The 21,927-nt window shown below is 43.9% G+C and overlaps 1 protein-coding gene across 9 annotated transcripts; it reads left to right on the top strand.

Moving 5' to 3' along the window:
• The first annotated feature begins 5,942 nt into the window (after positions 1–5,942).
• ZNF3 (zinc finger protein 3) lies at positions 5,943–20,299 on the top strand. 9 transcript variants are annotated; one of them, XM_071211153.1, is made up of 7 exons: positions 5,974–6,212; positions 6,463–6,548; positions 7,402–8,953; positions 9,974–10,111; positions 10,689–10,780; positions 11,541–11,667; positions 13,391–20,299. In XM_071211153.1, the coding sequence occupies exons 4-7, from the start codon at positions 10,057–10,059 to the stop codon at positions 14,458–14,460; spliced, it is 1,344 nt and encodes a 447-aa protein (XP_071067254.1). In that variant the 5' UTR covers positions 5,974–6,212; positions 6,463–6,548; positions 7,402–8,953; positions 9,974–10,056; the 3' UTR covers positions 14,461–20,299. The 9 variants fall into 9 exon arrangements, with proteins under 9 accessions (XP_071067255.1, XP_071067254.1, XP_071067258.1 ...); XM_071211156.1 differs by lacking the exon at positions 6,463–6,548 and having other exon boundaries at positions 5,976–6,212; positions 7,402–7,518; positions 13,391–14,401; positions 16,562–20,299; XM_071211151.1 differs by having other exon boundaries at positions 5,976–6,212; positions 7,402–7,518.
• Positions 20,300–21,927: the final 1,628 nt, after the last annotated feature.

The following is a 21,927-nucleotide window of genomic DNA, read 5'->3' as shown; positions in this document are numbered from 1 at the left end:
GTACATCTGTTGTAAACCTTCAGATCTAAACTCCAGAGTTAGCAGGTACCAGTTGTTTTCTGGTGATAATGGTGACTTGCACAAATTAGGCAATCTCTCCATTTAGGAGCCTGGAAAGGGAAGTTGAAGGGCAACAGCCCTCCAAGAAAAGTTGCTGAGAAATCTTCTAGGGGCAGGAGTCTTCTGGCCATGGGGAAGTTTAGAGTTTTTCTCACTCTAGTCTGTAATAACACACCACCACCGCCACCACCCTGATTTGGGCCAATTGAGATGGTTGTTGGAGAAAAGTTTGGATGCCTGGCTTCTCTTAGAAAAAAATAAGATCAGAAAAACGTTTCTCTTTTAAGATTGGTAGGCCACTTCTAGGAGTATAGTGCTTGTCAGCTAGACTGAAGGCTGAAGTAAGAATTATTCTAGTGTTAATAAAGTTGATAGTTTGGGTTGTAATTTCACATATTAAAGAACTTTGTCTTTTAGTTGTTTCAAATGCTTTTGAAATGCTCATATAATTATACAACTCAATTGCATAATTATGAATATTATTGTGAAATTTAAAGATCACTTCAAAATTGGAACAGTGGAAGTGGAAGTGAAAGTAACTTACTAAAATCCAATGGATGTGTCATGATGATGGGAACGAGTGTTGTTGGGGGGGGGAGAGGGGGGGTGGGGGGGTGGGGTTGAATGGGACCTCACATATATATTTTTAATGTAATATTATTACAAAGTCAATAAAAAATAAAAAAATTAATAAAAAAAAAGAATAAATAAGGCAAAAAAGGACAAGAAAAAAAAAAAAAAAAAAAAGAAAGTAACTTACTAAGCATTTCTTAAAGTGTATTGTGTTTTTTGTTTTTTTTTAAAGATTTATTTATTTCTCTCCCCTTCTCACCCCGCCCCAGTTGTCTGTTCTCTGTGTCTATTTGCAGCATGTTCTTTGTCGACTTCTGTTTTTGTCAGTGCATGGGAATTTGTGTTTCTTTTTGTTGCGTCATCTTGTTGTGTCAGCTCTCCGTGTGTGCGGCGCCGTTCCTGGGCAGGCTGCACTTTCTTTCGCGCTAGGTAGCTCTCCTTACGGGGCGCACTCCTTGCGCATGGGGCTCCCCTACGTGGAGATACCTCTGCGTGGCAGGGCACTCCTTGCGTGCATCAGCACTGCGCATGAGTCAGCTCCACATGGGTCAAGGAGGCCCAGGGTTTGAACCGTGGACCTCCCATGTGGTAGATGGACGCCCTAACCACTGGGCCAAGTCCATTTCCTAAGTGTATTGTGTTAAAAAAAAAAAAAAAAAAAAAAAAACTTAAATAAAAACCTCAAGTTGATGTTACTGTGTTAAGACTGCCATCCCATTGTTCTCTTCCTACCTTAAAACAAGACTAAACATAATGCATCACCTTTTTATCTTAACTTTTCCTTGAATGAACTGGAGTGAAGGAAACTAGGACAGGATTATGCTGGTGGGAAATAGAGCAGAGGGGCTGCTCAGACAGTCTGAGAAGAAAAGCTACAAAGTACTGAAGTGAGGGCCCTCCAGAAAGCACCTCAAATGGTGCCTTGAGCTGGCCTTTTCACAGCCTTGGAACTGTAAGCTTTTACCCCAGATAAATTCCCTTTATAAAAACCAAACCATTTCAGGTACTTTGTATCAGCAGTCCTTTGGCAAACTAAAACTATTACCCCTTTCATTTTATTGGAGGGAAATAATAGAAAACCACTTGAATCACAAGATTTATTCAGCTATTCAATATTGACAACAATACTTCAAATTATTCCCTTGGTTTGATACCAGTGTTTTTGACACCTCAGGGCAATGCATCACTGGAGATTTGGGAAATGGGCAAGAAGTTTGACCAGTTTTCTTGTCAAATGGGGAAGGCAATTGTGAACAAAGATACCTTGACAAGACATTTTCAGGGGATCTGTTTTAAAGGAGTAAAGATAGAAAATGAAGATTTGGAAATGGATTCTCTCAAGTATCTCCACACATTTCCTAGGAAAGATTTGTGTATTGCCTCCCTCAACCTCTTCCCCAAGGGTCCTCCTTCCCTATAGTCTGAGGATGGCTGCTCTTGGACATGAGAACTGAGTAAGGCCCAGTGCCCATTCTTCTCTTAACTTTTGGTAAGATTTACGTTTTATACTTTTTTTTTTTCTTTTAGATAAAGCTACATGGATTTAATTTTAAAATTTTTATTAAAAAATAATAATAAAGGGGGAAAAAATGCTACATGGAAGTTTAAATATTTTCTTCTCCACTCTGGGCAACTGCCTTGAGCATCCTGCTCTACAGAGACCACACATTCAGAAGAGTATCACTGGGAAGTGAATGTGGCTCAGGTGATAAGGCCTCAACCTACCTTATGGGAGGACCCAGGTTCAATCCCTGGGACCTCCTGGTGAAAAAGAAGAAGAGAAAGTATGCCTGTGCAGTGAGCCAGTGCCCACGCGGTGAGCTGAGTGCCCACGCGAGTGCCTGTGGTGAGCTAGTGCCTGCGCAAAGTGAGTCATGCAGCAAGATGATGATGCAACAAAAGAGAGATGAAGGGGAGAGTCAAGGTGAAGCACAGCAGAGACCAGGAATTGAGGTGGTGCAATTGACAGGGAACCTTTCTCCACATCAGAGGTCCCCAGGATAAAATCCTCTGAATCCTAGAAGAGAAAGATAAGAAGAGAAGACAAAAAAGAGAAATAGATACAGAAGATCACACAGCGAATGGACACAGACAGCCAAAACAGCAGGGCGGGGGCAGGGATAAAAACTTAAAAAAAAAAAAGAGTAATCATTAATGGTATGACTTTTTAAAAAATTAAATAATCTTCATTGCTAAAAGTCATTTGACAGTGTTAAGAAGAAAAATTTCACCATTACTACCAAAGGGCTGAATGCTTAACTCATATAACTTTAGAGTTGCTGATACTTACATAACTATTCGGATATTATTTGGGGTATAACAGATGAAAGTGAGGCAGGCTAGTTTAGGGAATGGGAAGATGAGTCTAACACCTGGCAGATAAACAAGCCATGAAACACGTGGCCATGGAGCCCTGCCTGTAAACCCCCTGAGGGAAAGAACCCACCAGAAGGCTGCTGGAAGAACCGGGCCTTGAGAACTCCAGTTGGAACAAGATTTTGTCTGGGGTCAAGGGAAAGCCCTGGATATCCTTGAGGGACCTCAACATTGGGCCCCCTGGGGAAATGATGGGTGAGGTAATCAGAATAGCAGGGGAAGCGTACTTGGCCCAGTGGTTAGGGCGTCTCATCTACCACATGGGAGGTCCGCAGTTCAAACCCCAGGCCTCCTTGACTAGTGTGGAACTGGCCCACGTGCAGTGCTGATGTGTGCAAAGAGTGCCATGCCACGCAGGGGTGCCCCCCGCATAGGGGAGCCCCACGAGCAAGGAGTGCGCCCTGTAAGGAGAACCGCCCAGTGCGAAAGAAACTGCAGCCTGCCTAAGAATGGTGCTGCCCACACGGAGAGCTGACACAACGAGATGACACAACCAAAAGAAACACAGAGTCCAGTGCCACTGACAACAGAATAGCAAACAGCTGGGAACCCTCCCGCAAACATTAGCAAGGGGAGGAATAATCAATAGCTTAAAAAGTAACCCCACAAGCCAAATCCCTCTGCCTGGAGCAGCCCGCATCTATACCTGGAGATCTGTAATCTGTCATTTTCTTTCATTTCTATTCTCTTCCCATTTTTCTTAATAAACAACTGGCCTAACTAAACTGAAATGTTCTTAAATTCTTTTAGGTAAATAGCCAAGAACCTAGTGAATCCGGCTTCAAAAGGAGGTCTTGAGTTAAAACAAGGAAACAACAAGATGAAATATTTTGAAGAACTTTCAAAGCACTGTAATGTGGTTTAACGTACTTAATAATATATAATTATGCATGTAACTTTCAACCTCTTTCTTCAATGAGTTCAGAATAAAAGGGATGGAAGAGACTTTTTTTTTAAAGATTTATTTATTTCTCTCCCCTTCCCCCCTTTTGTCTGCTCTCTTGTGTCCATTCACTGTGTGTTCTTCTGTGTCTGCTTGCATTGTCAGTGGCACCAGGAATCTGTGTCTCTCTTTTGTTGCGTCGTCTTGCTGTGTCAGCTCTCCCTGTGTGTGGCGCCATTCCTGGGTGGGATGCACTTTTCACACGGGGCGCACTCCTTGCATGTGGGGCTCCCTTACGCAGGGGACACCCCTGCATGGCATGGCACTCCTTGCATGCAGCAGCACTGCACGTGGGCCAGCTCACCGCACGGGCCAGGAGGCCCTGGGTTTGAATTCTGGACCTCCTATATGGTAGGCGGACGCTCTATCAGTTGAGCCACATCCACTTCCCTAGAAGGGACTTTTGAACAACTTCCACCTCTAGAGTAACAGAGATTGAAGAGACTGTTGAAAAATTGCCACCTCTTGCTGTTGAGTTTCCATCAACTTGTGTGGGGTTTTTTGGCAACAGAGCCATTTCTTTAAGTTCACCTTATGCCTCAATAAGAATATTTTCATGACTTTTCTCCATTGTCCTTGATACTCTTTATGAACTGCTCGTACAACTTTTTAATTGCTTTCAGTCTCTGGCGCTGAATAATTCTAGTTGTTGAAAGTCTTCTGTTGCCATCTAAATATATCATTTAGGTTTTTCTCTTGTTCCCCAACTTTTCTTTCCTCATGTCTGGGGCTCTTTTAACCTCCTCCTCCCTGGCTGGCCTCCCAGATTTCCTCAAATGCTTTCTGCCAGGAGGCGCCATCCTGAGGCCGCTTCCTTCAGGTTCGACCCTCCGCTGAGGTGCCAGAGCCAAGCCAGCCTCACTGAGGTGGGAACAAGCGCTGATTCAAAGGTGTGGCTTTTGAGAACTGGCTGGGAATTCAGGGGCTAGGTTCTGGGGCAAACAGCAATGAGAAACTGCACACCAACTTATTGGCCCCCCGATTAAAGGAGTTGACTGTATTGACGGTGCTGGGAGTCCAAGAGCTGTTCCCTGATGATTGTCATTAGGAGAATTTCTACAGAGCAGACATTCCACTTCGAGGAGCCTCACTTGACTTCCTTCAGTCCCTCCTCTCCTTGCCACTGCCTCACCCTTTATCTTTTCACTTGGGTCAAGAAGGACTAGAAATGGGCCACACAACCACACCTCTCAAGTGACTCTTAAGTTTTATTTCCCAAGCATCATTTCTTCTGGAAAGTCTTCTCCCATTCCCACAGGGTCCTGCACTTCTACACAGTTTCCTAGCACATATCATATTTTACTGGAATTGTAAACTATGATCGTCCTTAGAAGTCACTGGAGAGAAATCTTTTTGCATTCCCAGAGCTGAGCGCGTGCACTATAGATATTGGATGCAGGGAAAGTTTGGGATCAAATGGGAGATTCCTCCTGGGACGGGTTAAGAACCAGGAAACCTTGCCACTCATTTCCCTAAAGCATCTCACGTATCCGTTACATTTACGGGGCTTTTCCTGAGTGTTCTTTTGATCTGTAACTTTCTTAACCTTTTTTTTTGCTCTCATCACTTGTACAGGTTTTGTTCTCATATAAACTCTTTGATGGACTGGGATGTTTTCTTCGGATTTGAGTAATTTAAAGAAACATTTTTACATCGACCAAACAAAAAAAACTCGTGTTGTTTGGAAGCAAATTTCAAGTAAGGGTGAATTTTTATCTTGCCGAATCCTTCGAGAGCCGGCCTGTGTGCTCCGGGTCTGCTTTGGAATGCCGGTGGCTCCCGCGGGTACGGCCCGGGTGGCCTACTCCGGGTGGCCGGAGCATGCGCCGTGAGGCCGGAGGACCGACGCCGCGGGTCCTACCCCTGCGCGGCGGCCGCCTCGCCTACCGCCGGCAGGGGGCGCGCCGAGGTCCCCGGGCCCGCGAACCCCACTCCCCGCCCCGGGTCCCAGGGCGGCGCGGGCGGCAGGCGGAGCCTTCCCGCGCGCGGCGTCAGAGCGCGGGCCCTCCGCCCCTCGCAGCCCGTCAGGCGCCCCGAGTCAGCGAACCACCGAGAGGCGAAGACCTCCCGTTTGCCTAGATAGAACCCGTGGGTGTTAGGGGGTTCGGGGGGTGGGGAGGATAACGAAAAGGACCGGCCCGGAAGCGAAACGAGGGTACTTCCGTTCTTTGTTCTGTCCCCGGTGTGTGGGTCTGTGACAGGGTCCAACGGGGCCTGGTCCGAGTCTGGCCCCCCCAAGTCTCCCGTCCCTGCCCCCAGGGTGAGTCCGGCCGCCCCCGGGGCTCGCGGTGAGACGGAGTCTGTGGTCGCCGGGGAAGGGGGGGTGTCATTGCCGCTGTGGCCCGCGGGGCCCCTAGGCCCGCCCGGAGAAGGGGTGCGGGAGGCGCTCCTGCCTCCCCTGCAGCCGGTCCCCGCTGGCGAGAAGCTCCATTTCCCCAAGGACACCCCGGAGCGGGGCCCTGCCGAGGAGGGGGGAAAGGGGCTCAGTTGTGGTTTTGTGACTTCAACAGTACCCAGTTCGACCACTCAAAAGTTCCGGTATGGCCGTAGAGGCGTCCTTCGCCCCAAGACAGCTGTTGACAGCGACCCTAACTTAGTAGGTGTCCGAGGCGCTGTTATTTAATGTTAACACAGTTATTCACTCCTGGCAGGGGAGGAGATCCATTTTTACTTAGCCGAGGTGGGGGATGAGAGAGTTAAGTCTGTGAAGTGTGCGCAGTTAGAACTAGGTCTGGGAGGGGATGCCAGCTCAGGTACTGAAAGTAATCCTGCAGGAGCCCAGTGATGAGTCTTTTAGGTGAGAGTGATCCAACTCTATCCCGCTCCCATTTTCCGCTGTATCAGACCCCCTAATTTGATCCACTTCCTAAGTGTGATTGAACACAGACTGGTGTTTACGCTTTGAGAGATGTGTGTTAACTCCACAGGAAGAAAAACAGGGTTTGAACCTGAAATCTATGGAATAACCAGAGGAGGTAGTATTTATTCTCAAGAGAAGTCTGCGGCAGGTGAACCCCATTTAGTTTCAAGTTTTTGATGGACAGTGCTATGGAAAGAACATTCTATTATGGAAAGCCTGTAGCTCCCTAGACCTCTGTGAGGTTAACATCCAAGGGGACAGACTTCCAGCTTACCATCTGAAGACCTCTACGGACTAAGCTGTGAGACAATGGGACAGACTCCCTGCTGAAGTAGTTAAGAATATCTAGCAAGTAAGCTGACTGAACTTTAGGGTCTCTTGAGGAGTTTCCTACTCTGGGATGAGAGGGTGACCTGGAAAAGTTACTGTTCCCTACCAGCCCTCTCCAGAGGTGCACCTAGTTGTTGTGGTCTGAATCAGTATTCCTTAGCTTATGCCCTCTTCTTTTCTTATTGCTAAATATCTAGGTTAGAAATGACATTTACATGAACATTTTTTAAATTCTTTTTTTTTTTTTTTAATTATGCAGTTTTGTCATCAGTTAAGATCAGAATATCCAGGAACTTGAGCAGAGGTTGCCAAATTCCCAGTAATTGCTACCTTGGCCTGCTAGGGACTAACTCCAAAGAAGGAAAGAATCCAGCAGGTAAAGCTTTCTAGGACTTGTTTTCACTGCCTGCTCATCCTTTCTCTGTCCGGAGCAGCTCTAGGGAGTGGGGTTGGCAGTAGAGCAGGGAAGGACCCATTTTGGAGCTGAAGCTATGGGGTACTGTGGAGAGTTTCCTTTTTTGTGAGAAACATTGTTTACTGATCCAGACACTGGAAACTTGTTCTTAACAATATGCCTTTTGAGTTCCAGCTTTGGTTAACCCAGCTGTGAAGAGGGAGTGTTCTCTTTTGCTCTGGAGTCAGGGCTTCAGACTTTACTTTCTGAGATTTGTTGGGAGTATCTGTTCATAAGTAGTTCTGGAAATTGTAGGGATGGTTGCCGGGGATAAAAATGGCTGGCTTTGGGACAGACTTGAAAGAGCCCAGCAGGGGGTGGTAGTGACCAGAGGGTGTGTTACCTCCATTACCAATGATCCTGGCTCATGCCTGATTTCCACCTGTGTAATGGCATTGGTGCTAGGCATTCTTTACCCCCTTGCTGCCTAAAGAATAGTGTTCTCGGAACTTAAGTGACTCCCATAGATCAATTCAGACAGGGCCCCTTTGCCTGGACTCTCTGTGAACACAACACTCTATAATGATGGAGCAAATACTTTTTGCATTTCTCATTTTGTACTCCTTGCAGTGTAATTGGTACTAAACAAATGTTTGTTATAGGACCAAATGAATAAACACATAAAGACAAGGGCATAGACAAAATCCCGGATTTTTCCCAGGCTCTCGCCTAATGTAAAGACACTGTGGTGGAGATTGGACCTATTGTAGAGCTACTGAGTCTGCCTGCAGCATTCAAGCATGAGTTGGAAACTTCTACTTGAGATCCAGACCTTAGGCTAGGTACTAATGTGACATTGTATCCACTAGAGCCAGGGAGAACAGACCTCTTTTGATTATTGTAGCAACTGGTGTATGGGGAGAATTAGTAGGGATAAAAATGGAGTAATAAAGAATCTTATGTCTTATTTTAAAATTTGTCTCTGTTTTATGGACTCACATTCTGATCTAAAGAAATGTATTATGAGAGAAGGGAGCGAAAAGAAAGCTGCTGTCTTCTTGGTAGGAGGAAACCCAAAACTAGGACTAGTCTTTCAGATCCTGGTGAATTTGCATGCGTCCCTGTAATCAGACTGCCACAGGGACCACGGAAAGGCCCTAAGTTCCTCAATAATCTCCTACTGGAAGCAGAAAATTATTTTAGAAAGGGATGCCACGAGGAAGTTACCTAAGATCTGAGCTGTTTGCCCTAGTACTGTGAGAGAGTCAGGGTTTTTAAAATGAGAGCTAGAAAGAGAGAGAGAATGAGAATATGAGAGAGAACTCTTGGAAACTTTCTCTGACCTCTATTGGGTGTGATTTCATGGCCCCTTTCCTCTAAGGATAACACTTAAAATAACAGTTAAAGACTTCATAAGGTAAGTCTTTTTTCCCCCCTACCAATTCTAATGTTTATGAGTTTTTTTTCCTCCTGTATAAATGGTTAATTTTATCTAATACCCCCAGATATTCTTCAGAGTTGATATGATAAATATACACTTGTAATCTGCAAACACACTGTTTTCTAATTTACCCTTTTTCTTTACCCTTTCAATGTACCTGATATTTTTCATTTTCAATAGTTGCTTAGTATTTTATTCTGTTAATGTTATTATTTGGTTCAGGTGGTCCCCAATTTTTTGTTGTTATAAACAGCACTCAGGGAAATGGATGTGGCTCAACCAATTGGGCTCCTGTCTACCATATAGGAGGTCCAGAGTTCGATGCCCAGGGCCTCCTGGTGAGGGCAAGCTGGCCCACGCGGCGAGCTGGCCCATGCAGAGTGCCAGCCCATGCGGGAACGTGGCCCTATGCAAGAGAGCTGCCCTGCGTGGGAATGCTGCCCAGTGTGGGAAAGCCGCCCCGCGCAGGAGTGCCAGTCAACGTGGAGAGCTGGCGCAGCAAGATGATGCAACAAGAGACACAGAGGAGAGAAAATAAGACATAGCAGAACAGGAGAGCTGAAGTGGTGTGAGAGAGTAATTGCCTCTCTCCCACTCCGGAAGGTCCCAGGATCAGTTCCTGGAGCTGCCTAATGAGAATACGAGCAGACACAGAAGAACACACAGCCAATGGACACAGAGAGCAGACAAAGGGGGAATGGGGTGGGGGTGGGGGAATAAATAAAATAAATCTTAAAACAAAATAAATAAATAGCAGTCAGAGGGTATGGGGGCAACCAAAGGTGGGATATTGTGGAGGGTCTTGAGACCTCCTTGTGGTCCTTCTGGTAGTCTCATTACAGGGAATAGGGGTCTATAGCTACCAGGATCTAAGATTAGTCCCACACATGTTTCTTCTTGCTATTTTCAGGCACAGACTGAAATGCTAGTTTCCCTTTTTCTGTACTCAGGGGATGTTTTAAATTATCTTTGAACTTTGAACTTTTGCTCCTGCAGTCCTCCTTCGTTCTCATTTGAAACCTGCTTCCTGCTGAGTCTGCCAATAGGAGACCAGAGTGCCAGAGCATCTATCCCTACCCATGGAAACTCAGGCTGATCATGTATCTCAGGAACCTCAGGTCCTGCTTGAGAGTGGTGAGGAATAAAGATTTATTCTTTTTTTTTTTTTTTTAGAAGGACTGGGGATTGAACCTAGCACTTCATACATAGGAAGCAGGAACTCAACCACTGAGCTATATCTGCTCCCCAATGAGAGTTGTTTTTTTCATTTGTTTTGTTTTGTTTTGTTTTAGGAGGTATTAGGGATCAAACATGGGAAGCAGGCACTTAACCCCTCGAGCTACATCTGTTCCCGTCCCTTCCCTTTTTTAGGAGGTACTAAGGATTGAACCTGGGACCTTGTACATGGGAAGCAGGTGCTCAAACACTGGTCTACATACATTCCTCGGATTCATTCATTCTTGTATTCAGTCTTTAGGCAATCATTTATTCAAGTCTCTTACTCATCAGATACAGGTTATGCACTAGACCACAGAGATGAACAAGACATAGTCCTTGCCATCAGTAGCTCACAGCCTAGGAGGGGCTGACAGAAACCAATAAGTAATGTATTGGGTAATAGGTTTTATAATGCACCACATGAATCTTCTGTGGATCGAGAGGATAGAGAACAGATAATATTCACTCGTGGGTACCTTTTATTGTCCATTAGCTCTTCCTTCCTCGAAAGTTCCTGCATTTTCTGACAAGGACAGCCTCGGGAATGAGATGTTGGCAGCTGCACTCCTAAAGGCGAAGTCCCAGGTGAGCTGTGACTCCCTTTATCTTCTTTTCCTTTTCCCTTTTATGGAAATTTTTTGTACAGTGGCATCGCATTTGGTGCCTGAAACCACAATTCCCTCCTTCAGGACCATGGTCCTTTCCCACTCTGTAATGGCGCTTCATTGCATCTTGGACTCTCTTGCTCCCCCCCTTTATCCTAACCTCCTTTCCCCTACTTCCCAAATACCCATTGTATTAGCTAAAGGGGTGCTGATGCAAAATACCAGAAATTGGTTGGTTTTTATAAAGGGTATTTATTTGGGGTAGGAGCTTACAGATACCAAGCCATAAAGTATAAGTTACTTCCCTCACCAAAGTCTATTTTCATGTGTTGGAGCGAGATGGCTGCCAGCATATGCAAGGGTTCAGTCTTCCTGGGTTCCTCCCTTCCTTGGGCTTCCTTCTTTCAGGGCTCAGGGTTCCTCTCTTCCTGGCTGGCTTCTCTTTCTTCTGTGTGCTTACTTCCTGGGGCTCCCGCTTAAGACTTCAGCATCAAAGTCCAACATCAAAAACCTTCAGCTCTGTCCTTTGCCCTAATGGTGTGGCCCAATCAAAGCCCTAATCATAATTTAATCACGCCCAGGTACAGACCAGATTACAAACATAATCCAGTATCTATTTTTGGAATTCATAACCATGTCAAGCTACTACACCCATCATTCATTCCCAATTTGAGTTATTATTTGGTGCTGCCAGTTCCATCCTTTACCCTGAGATTGCACATAAAAATGTGTTATTTCAGGACTTGCTGACATTTGAGGATGTAGCTGTGTACTTTATCCGGAAGGAGTGGAAGCGTCTGGAACCTGCTCAGAGGGACCTCTACAGGGATGTGATGCTGGAGAATTATGGGAATGTGTTCTCACTGGGTAAGGAGTTATATTTTCTCCACAAAAATCCCTTGGAGTTTCTTGCTTCCTTGTTTGCTAATAACAGTCTAGTTACTGAAAATAATAAGCTAAGAATTAAGTTAATCCAGTAAATTCTAACAATAGCAATAACAGCTCACATTTGTATAGTAATTTGCAGATGACAAAAAGCTTGCTTAATTAATCTGTCATTTAATCTTCATAGTAACAGCAACTGAGGTAACTGGCATTATCATCATTTTGTAGATGAGGAAAGTGAGGTTAGAGATCTTTAAATGCTTTTCACATGGTCATATGGCTAGTGAGGGGCAGAACTTGAGCCCTGGTCTCTTAACTCCGAATCTAGTAATCTAGTACTTTTTCCATGTTATTCTCACGATTTAATATGGGATCCAAAGACTTTTAGAAAGGATTAGCACGTCGATTTCCCTGGATGTGTGATACTGCTCAGTACCCAAGTGAACATTCTGGAACTCAGTCTACAGTCTCCCTTCTCTCTTGCTTTGTTCTAGGAATCTTTTGCAACTTTTGCTCTTGTAGAAATTAGTTTACAGGGAGAAATTAGTTCCTTATTTACCCTTTTGGATGTAGAGTATTCCTTATCTTTTGCTCCACTCCCAGTGGGAACATTTTCCTGAGCAGTACCAGGGATTCCTCCTAAGTCCCATTTGAAACCTCTCTGTATATATCCTTTCTTTCCCTCTTCCCCCTGCAGAACATAGGTCTGGGCTTGAGCTCTGGGACTGCTCAGTATGAGCAGCATAAACCTCCTTGTCCCATGTCTTTCCCCATGAGCAGGATTCCCATTTCTGAATCCTGACACGATCTCTCAGCTGGAATGAGAGGAAGAGCCGAGGGTCCTGGGTTTGAAGGGAACTGAGCACAGAGAGGTCCTGAGAGGTACCTGTACAGGTGAGGGAGAAACAGCTCTTTCTGTCCCAAACAATCATTGCCCTGTCTTTCCTTTTTAAAACATTGATAAAATAAAAATGCTAACTATCTACACTGTGTACACGTATCCTCTATGCCTGAAGTTCCCTTTACAAACCCCAAAGTAGTAGAAATAAAGAGAAAATTAAACACTGAGATTGCTGTCCTCAGCCACATGGGCAGAGCCTTGTAGACCTAGATCTGGAGATGAGCTGAACTGTCTTTCACCTGTTTCTGTGGATTTGGCACGTGTGGCATGATTGTAAACTTGAGGGGCTTTTCACTGGGGATTGCAGGGGTCACCAGGGTCCTTACCCTTGCTGCCTCTCCCTGCACTGCTGCTGCCTTCAGTTCCCTTCCCCACTCTTCTAGGTTTAGTTTCTGGTATTTGTGCTCCCCTGTCATTCTTAAACTGCTCTTAGTTGTCATCTCCCCAGCTGTATCTACAGTCTCCCACCTCTCTGAGGACTTTTTCACTTCATTAAGCAGCATGTCCTTCCTCTTCTCTATTTGGCTTCCTGGCTTCCTGCCTGACCCATCCACTCCTCCTCACATACTCAGCTTTCTCTACTTTCTTCTAGCTCTTTTCTCCTTGATTTTGCTTCCTTTCTCCATCCCTATTTCCTCAGCTCAATAATCTTATTTTTTGTCTTAGCTGCACACATGCCGGGTGGGCCTCTTTGCAGGCAGGTTAAAGGCATGCACTTTAAGCACTTAGTCACTTGATTATCCTGTCCTTTGGCTTTTATTCTTTCAAGGAGCAAGTGACAATTTGCATTTTTTATTGTGCCAGATGGTGAGACCAGAAGTGAGAATGATCAAGAAATTTCTGAAGATACAGGATCACATGGGGTGCTATTGGGAAGATTCCAAAAGGGTATTTCTCAGGGTCTTAAATTTGAAGAAGCCTATGAACAAGAAGTCAGTCTAAAGAGGCAGCTGGGGAACTCCTCTGGAGAAAGACTGAATAGGAAGATACAAGATTTTGATCAAGTGACAGCTGAGGAAAAGCTAACCCCTATGGGAGAGAGAAGTGAGAAGTATAATGGTTTTGGGAATAGCTTCACTGTCAGTTCCAGCCTTATATCCCATCCAAGACTTTCTATGGGAGACAGACCTCATAAGTGTGATGAATGTAACAAGAGCTTTAATCGAACTTCAGACCTTATTCAACATCAGAGAATCCACACTGGGGAAAAACCCTATGAATGTAATGAGTGTGGGAAGGCCTTCAGCCAGAGCTCACATCTCATTCAGCATCAGAGAATTCACACTGGCGAGAAACCTTATGAATGTAATGACTGTGGGAAGACCTTCAGCTGTAGCTCTGCTCTTATTCTACATCGGAGGATCCATACTGGAGAGAAACCTTATGAGTGTAATGAGTGTGGAAAAACCTTTAGCTGGAGCTCCACCCTTACTCATCATCAGAGAATCCACACTGGAGAGAAACCCTATGCTTGCAATGAATGTGGGAAGGCCTTCAGTAGGAGCTCCACCCTTATTCATCATCAGAGAATCCACACTGGAGAAAAACCCTATGAATGTAACGAGTGCGGGAAGGCCTTCAGCCAGAGCTCACACCTTTATCAGCACCAGCGAATCCACACTGGAGAGAAGCCCTACGAATGTATGGAATGTGGAGGAAAGTTTACCTATAGTTCAGGCCTTATTCAGCATCAAAGAATCCACACAGGGGAGAATCCCTATGAATGTAGTGAATGTGGGAAAGCCTTCAGGTATAGCTCAGCTCTTGTTCGTCATCAGAGAATTCACACTGGAGAGAAGCCTTTGAATGTAATAGGTATGAGCAAAAATTCTCTCAGAGTTACTGCTGAATTAAATATCAGAGAGTCTACATGAAAGAGATCCACATACCTGTTTTCCTCACTTGCCCTGAATCTAAAGAGCTCCTGTCTTCCTATTTGAGTACAAAAAACTTAGGATATGTCCCTTCCAACTCAAACCTTTCACTTTAGAAAATGTGGCAGATTGGGCAAATCATCCTGGCAGAGTGACAGCAACTTAGTTTCTCCAGGAATGATAACAGCCTTGACAAATTATGAGGCCAGGAGTGGATTAAGTGCTGGGACTAGAGGGAAGCTCTGGGGCTGATTGCCTACTTTGGAAGGGAGATTGCACTAAACGATTTTTCTCCAGAGGAGCCTTTCTTTCCAAGGTGGAGACAAGCACAGTAGGCAAATATCAAGGATTCCTCTAGCGGGAATCAGTATAGTCAGCACCGAAAGCAGTGGAATGAATGTTCCACGTCCCATTATTTGCTAGGAAGGGGAAATGGAGGCTGTATTTCAAAGCCACTACTAATCTGGCTTCAAGTTTTCCTAAGGAATGTACTCTTTTGTTTCATAATTCCATCAAGTATGGAAATCTGATGCTGAGGGATATGCTGTTTTATTGATGGGGGTAAAAGACCCTAAGAAAGGTTTTCTGTGATGCCTGTATCCTTTAGGGCTCTTGGAGCAGCAAGACCAAGTTTCCAGGAGCAATCTAGCGAGAGTGTAGGATGAGGCCTCATCCTTCCCTCTTATAATAGGCCTGGGGAATCCAACTAATCAGTGAACCTAACCTGAGGGTAGAATCAAAAGTGTTTAGCATTGGCATCTGTTTCCTTCCTTCTTTCTCCCTCTTCCTCTCACCACTTACTGTGAGGACAAGTGTTTTAATCCAAACCCCAAGTTGCTAAGGATGCTTTTAAGGAGCTCATGCAGCCAGCTTGCCTCACTTCCTGTCACCTATGACATCTGGCCCCGGCAGCCAGACCTCTCCTGATTCCACTCTGACTTGACCAGCCAAGGAGTGATACAAATAAAGAGCATCGCCCCAGAGAAGGATGCTGCTGGCCTGAGCATGGCGGCAGGGCTCTTTGCTGGGTTAGGATGGAACTCCTGGAGTTTTCCCAACTGAAGGGTCATCTTTCATTATGTTTTCCCAGTACTGTTCATCCTGTAGTAAAAATGAGGTGCACTATTAAAAAGAATAGTTTTTCAGAAGAAGAGATTGAATGTGTTTTTGTGCAGGGGCCAAATTATTTCAGTCGAAGTAGGAAACAGTGTCTATAATGGAATCCCTAAAAATTAACCTTTAATATTTTTTTTACAGACAACTCTTTTAGTCCCAAACATGTGACTTCTCTTTCCCTTGAGACTCTCATACTCCTCTAGATTTTGCCACAGACTATCTCACAGCCATTTACACAGCCACTCCCACCTTCATGCCCACAGCGGGGCTTTTATGAGCTGTTTGGTATGGTACTTAAGACCCCATAAGCAACCCCAACTAGGAAGGTGGTCTTGGACACAACCCCCAATGGAGTACTTGTTGGGCTGCAATGGCCATATTTAAATGTCTTGGTTTGATAAACTAAATAGCTTATAGAAGCAGTAACTGTTCATTGCTGATTGTACAATGCAATATATCATAAACAAAACAGCCCTCACAATCTGAAAGAAGCTTACCATAATAAAAATAAAAACGTTTGCTGACAACTCAAACCAACGCAGGGCCCTGTGCACACCCTGCCTTCATGCCTATGAATTTGTTCACAATGTTCCCACATTTTACTCCAGCTCTTCATCCCCAAACTCAGATAAAAATCTGAGTCTCAAAATCAGAGTGAAAAGGGACCTTAGCAACTATGGAGTTCAGTGCCCCACTCAGTGCAGAAACAATAGCCTCCCTAATGAATGGCCGTCTGTTGGCTCCTCAGGGGTGAGAAGCTCATGGTTGCACAGAGCAAAAGTAGGTGGTTCCACTGCTGAGCCTTCTAACTGCCAGAAATTAAATTGAGCTGAATTCTGCCTCCTGGAAAGTTAGATTTTGCTTCCTCAAGCAATCTTTAAAATGAGAGGGACAGTCAGTGTTTCCATGGGCATTTTCAGTTATAGTGAAAGCAGTCTCATTCTTAATGCCCTCAAGTAATTCCTGTTTTTTTTTTTTTTTTTAGATTCAACTCAATTCTGAGAAAGGATATTACATGATACATTTCTAACTAAGAGAAATGTTTGATTTTACTTGAATGTTTTAGATGACAAAAGTATAAACCATGGTGTGGTAGGAGAGAGCAGACTTCTTTTTAATGAATGTATTCAAAATTTCCCCAAAGATATTTTTTCTTCATAAATTTTTTTATAAAGAGTTTAAATCTTTTCTACTTTACAAAATAATGGAAAGCCCAGTCATGTGTATTATTGAAATATGTCAGTAATGAAGAACTGAAGATTTTTAAATGAGTCAGAATTAATGGACAATTTTCTATGTACAAAGGTCAGCAGACCGATTTTCTGAGGAGTGGCAAGGCATTTTCCTTTTGTATTTCCTACTGCGGTGGTTGACATCACCAGCCTCCCAGTCAGCCAGGCCTGAGACCCCAGAATTATTTTGGATGTACTGTTTATCTTCATCTCCTCTCCCCTATAGCTTACCCTCAACATCTCTAGTCCTTCCTTCCCCCTTACTGTGATGCCCCAGGCCATGACATCTTAATTCTCTCCTGGACCTCAGCACTATCCTTGCAGTGAGTTTCTTTCCCCTTCAATCTGTCCTTCATCGCTCTGCTTGAATTCTCTTTCTCAAATGCAAACTGACTTACTTTGTTCACCTCTCAACTTTTCAGGGGCTCCACATCCCTTAGATCAAAATCCCAATTATTTACCCTGACTTAAGGGCTTTTCTTTTCCTAGCCCCGCCTACTTCCCTGGTTTAACTTCTTAGTCCATCTCTTACCCTGACTCCCCTCCCCACTTTCCCCTGCTGGAGCATTGCAAAACTACAGCTGTATGGACACAGGTGATGTGACTTCACACAAATGATTCCTTCTTCCCAAATGCCCCCCCACCTTGTCCTATCCACCTTTGAAAACCTCATTATAAGCTTCACCTTTTCGTGGAGCCTTCCTAGGCCATTGCATACACACACACCCCACTTTCGTGTCTTGTCCAGACTTTGATTATTGTCTGTTAATTGTTTATACATCTGACTCTCCTGGTGTTTTTAATTTTTTTTTCATTTTTCTCCATTTTCACACTTTTCCACCATAAATTATATATTGCTTTCATAATCAGAAAAAGTAATATTAAGAAAGAGTAATAAGTAATACCCATTGAGCGCTTTCTCTCTGTCAATCATTGTTCTAAGTGCTTTGTACATTAGCTCATTTAATCCTTAGAACGTACAGTGAGGGATGTACTCTCATTGCCCCCATTTTTATTCCCTTTCTTCAGGAAAGAAGGAAGGAAGGGAGGGGAGAGGGATGAGGCATTTACAAGGCACATGGTAAAGGGTAACCCAAGCTTCATCAACGCCCAGCATACCCCCGGCCAGCAGGGGGTCTCCCACCCCTCTCCAGGCATCCCCTTTTCCTCTCACTGATCCCTGCAGTTCTATAACAGCACTTGTACTCCAAGGGACACAAAGATGAATGAGCCCTGTTTCCTGCACTGACAGAGGCTCCATTCTTGTGCCATCGAGCATGTGTTGATAATACAGGACAGTGAGGTACCAGGAGAAGTACAATAATCATGAGAGCTGATATTTATAGACTGCTTACCTGTGTGCTAGGCAGTGTTTTCACTGCTTTACATGTATTAGCTTGTCTTCACAACAATCACATGTGGTCAGTGTTAATAGTATTGATATCTCTATTTTACAGATGCGAAAACTGAGGCACTGAGAGGTTAAGTAATTTGCCCACCATTACAGAGTAGTGGAGCAGGAATTCACACCCAGGCAATCTGGTTCCTAAGCATGGGCTCTTAATGATACCACTGTCCTGCCTCTCTACAAATAAAATATTGAGGGAGTTGAGAAGAAAGCAATCGTTTTTTTTTTTTTAAGATTTATTTATCCCCCCCACCCTTTGTCTGCTCTCTGTGTCCATTTGCTGTGTGTTCTTCTGTGTCTGCTTGTATTCTCATTGGGCAACTCCAGGAACCGATCCTGGGACCTTCCGGAGTGGGAGAGAGGCGATCATTCTCTTGCACCATCTCAGCTCCCTGGTTTTTGCTAAGTCTCTTATTGTCTCTTCTCTGTGTCTCTTTTTGTTGTGTCTTCTTCCTGTGTCTGCTCTCCATGTTGGCCGGCACTCATGCGTGGCACTCCACGTGGGCCAGCACTCCACATGGGCCAGCTTGCCATATAGGCCAGCTTGCCTTCACCAGGAGGCCTCGGGTATCGAACCTTGGATCTCCTGTATGGTAGACAGGCGAGCCCAATTGCTTGAGCCACATCCACTTCCCAAGAAGAAAGCAATCTTAAGTTCTGTTTGGGGAAGGGTGAGGCCCATGGCAATCCCACAAGGCTTCAGTGAAGAAATAGCATTAAAGCTAAATTGAGAACATGAATAGAATACAGAGTCGTGGGTGAAAGCCTTCTGTTTAACAAAAGAGAGAGAAAAAGGTAGAGAAATAAGCATTTCACTCAGGTAAATAAATATTTATTAAATGCCAGGCATTGTGTCAAGGAAAGGCAGGCGATTGGTAAAGGCAGATGAAGGAAAGAAGGGCATGTCTCAGAGAGCAGGGAATGTTAGGGTGAGTCATCTGGGGCTGGGGTGAAAGCTGAACTATGAGCGTGTGAGGGAGGAGATGATGCATGCAGGAGCCCAGCAAGAGACCTGAGGCAAGTTACCAAGCCATAAAGCCTAGGCCAGGATGGAGGTAGTGAGAATGCAGAAGAAGGGGTGACTCCAGGGGACCTCAGTGAGCTGAAATTGCAACTGAATCAAAAGAAGCATCAACAGATGGAGGACTTACAGACAACTCCATTGTGAGCATGGGTAAATTGCTTGGGATGTCTTCTGGACCATTTCTGCCTGAGGGTCTCACAGTTTCTTCCCAAAATGGCAAATAATTAGTACCCTAATTTGAATGAGTATAATAGTAGGATATAGCTTTAGGCATTATTCATCATCAGATGGATTTATTAATTTAGTTAGAATATAGATTTGGCTGCTATAATAGAAACCCAAAATAATAGTTTCTTAAAAACTTTAAGACAGATGTATATTTCTGTCTCAGTCTTGAAGATGTGAAGAATAAACTGTACCAGGTAACATAAAGCAGTCACATAAGGGGAGAGAGGCTAGAAATCAACTCTGCCTAGACAAAGGGCAGTAGGGGTTTTAAGGGATGGGGTGGGCCAGTGGAAAAGTACTGGAGGATGTTAAGGTGGGGGTTGATATTGGGATGGGTGAGTGATTTATTGAATTTGCAGTCAGTGTCATTTGGTTTGGAATGTTTTCTTTTGATGTGATTAGGCCTCCTGAAGGACATGCTCCCTGGTTAGGTGCCTGTGATGGTTAAGTTCTGTATTAACTTGGCTGGTTTGTGGTGTTCAGTTGTTTGGTCAAGCAAGCACCAACCTGATTGTTACTGTGAGGGTATTTTGTGATTTAAATCATTAGTCACTTGATAGCATCTGTAACTGATTACATCTACGATTAACAAAATGAGATTGCCTTTAGCAATGAGAAATGTCTCATCCAATCAGTTGAAGGCCTTAAAGGAGAAATGATGATTTTAGCAGTCAGAAAGAAGAATTTCTGTCTCTACTTCAGCCAGCGAGCTTCTGGAGAATCCACTAAAACCTTCATCAGAGTTCCCAAGTTGCAGCCTGCCCTATGGAATTTTGATTTACCAGTCCCCATGGTCACCAATTCCCAAAATAAATCTCATAATATTTACAATCTCTTGTCAGTTCTGTTTCTCTGGAGAATCCTGATTAATACAGCACTTGTTAGGTACCTTGGAAAGTGTTAAGAACCAAGGTGAGAGGGAGGTCAGAGGCCAATCAGGAGAAGCCTGTCTGAAGTTTAGTCAAGCTAAGAGGAAGTTAAGGCTATTTTGGTTAAGGAGAATGGTCTAGGGTTGGTGTTTTAGTCTGTTAGGCTGTCAAAACCAATATACCAGAAACAGGTTGGCTTTTACAGTGGGGACTTATTAGCTTGCAAGCTTACAGTTCCAAGACTGAGAAAAATGTCCAAATCAAGGCATCACGAGGTGATGCTTTCTCCCTGAAGGCCAGCTGCTAGCGATCATGGACTCCTCTGTCACAGGGCAAGGCACATGGAAGATCTGTTGGTCTCTCTTCTCTTCCAGGTTTCATTGCTTCAGCTTCTTCTGTGACTTTCTCTTTCTCTCTCCATATTCATTCCATTTATAAAGAACTCCTGTAAAAGGATTAAGACCCACCCTAGGCCACACCTTAACTGAAGTAACTTAACCAAAATGTCCCACCTAAAATAGGTCTACACCCATAGAAATGGATTAATTCTAAGAACATACTATTCTGGAGTCCATAAAGCCTCAAACCATCACAGTTGGTAGAGTGGCTCTGTGCCATGAGCATGGTGCCAGGGACCCAGACTCCTTCTGTCTTACTGTCCTGCTATTCCTATTGTCCTTGTCAATGTGGTCCATAGTGATAGTTTCTCTTACCTAGGGTTTTATTGTTGATTGGCTTTGTGTTAAGGCTCTTCTTTGACACCTGGTTCAACTTATTCTAGACCTTTAGAATTGCCTGTGTTTAACTGATCAGGTTTATTCAGCTTTTCTTCATCTGATTCTTGCCCGAGATATGCAGTACAGTTTTTAAGATTGCTCTGTGTAATTGTTTTACCCCCAGGAGAAAGCTTCCTTTCCTCCATTTCTTCTCCAGGAATCTTGATCTGTTCTGTTTGTTTTTGTTTTGCCTCTATAATTTTTTTGTTTTGTTTTTTAACTCTCCTTTCATAGCTTCTAGCTGCTTTTGCCTGGAGGGAAAATTCTAGGAGGAGGGTCACCCCAGAGGGGACTTTCCCAGATCACCAAACCTGCACTTTCTTCTCTATCTTCCAATCTTTTCTCTTAATTATTTGTCCTACTTACTGACCTGCATTGAAACCTGGCTCACTTCTAATTACACCACTTCTTTGGAAGCATTCTTTTGTGGGCTCGACCTTCAAAATTCCCCCTTGTTAAAAAATTTAAAAAATCTTCTTTAAATGTAAAAAGGAATGAAGAAGGTCTTCATATATTCCTATGACACAGTCTCCAGGATATCTTATTATATGAAAACAGCAAGGATCAGAATGATATATAAGATACTATGGTGTAATAATGGGTAATATTTTTTTAAAATAAAGCAAAATTTAATCAGTAGTGCAACATTGTGAATGTACTAACACCACTGAATTGTATATTTGTGGTTTAAAATGGGAAATTTTAGGTTATGTATGTTACTAGAATAAAAAAATTTAGAAGTATAGAATTGTGCAGTACAAACAGTGAACCCTAATATAAACAATTGACTATGGTTAATAGTATGATTACAACA

The sequence above is a fragment of the Dasypus novemcinctus genome, chromosome 23 (genome assembly GCF_030445035.2).
Source record: "Dasypus novemcinctus isolate mDasNov1 chromosome 23, mDasNov1.1.hap2, whole genome shotgun sequence".
Lineage (NCBI taxonomy): Eukaryota > Metazoa > Chordata > Mammalia > Cingulata > Dasypodidae > Dasypus > Dasypus novemcinctus.
This window is presented reverse-complemented; position numbering and strand designations above follow the sequence as displayed.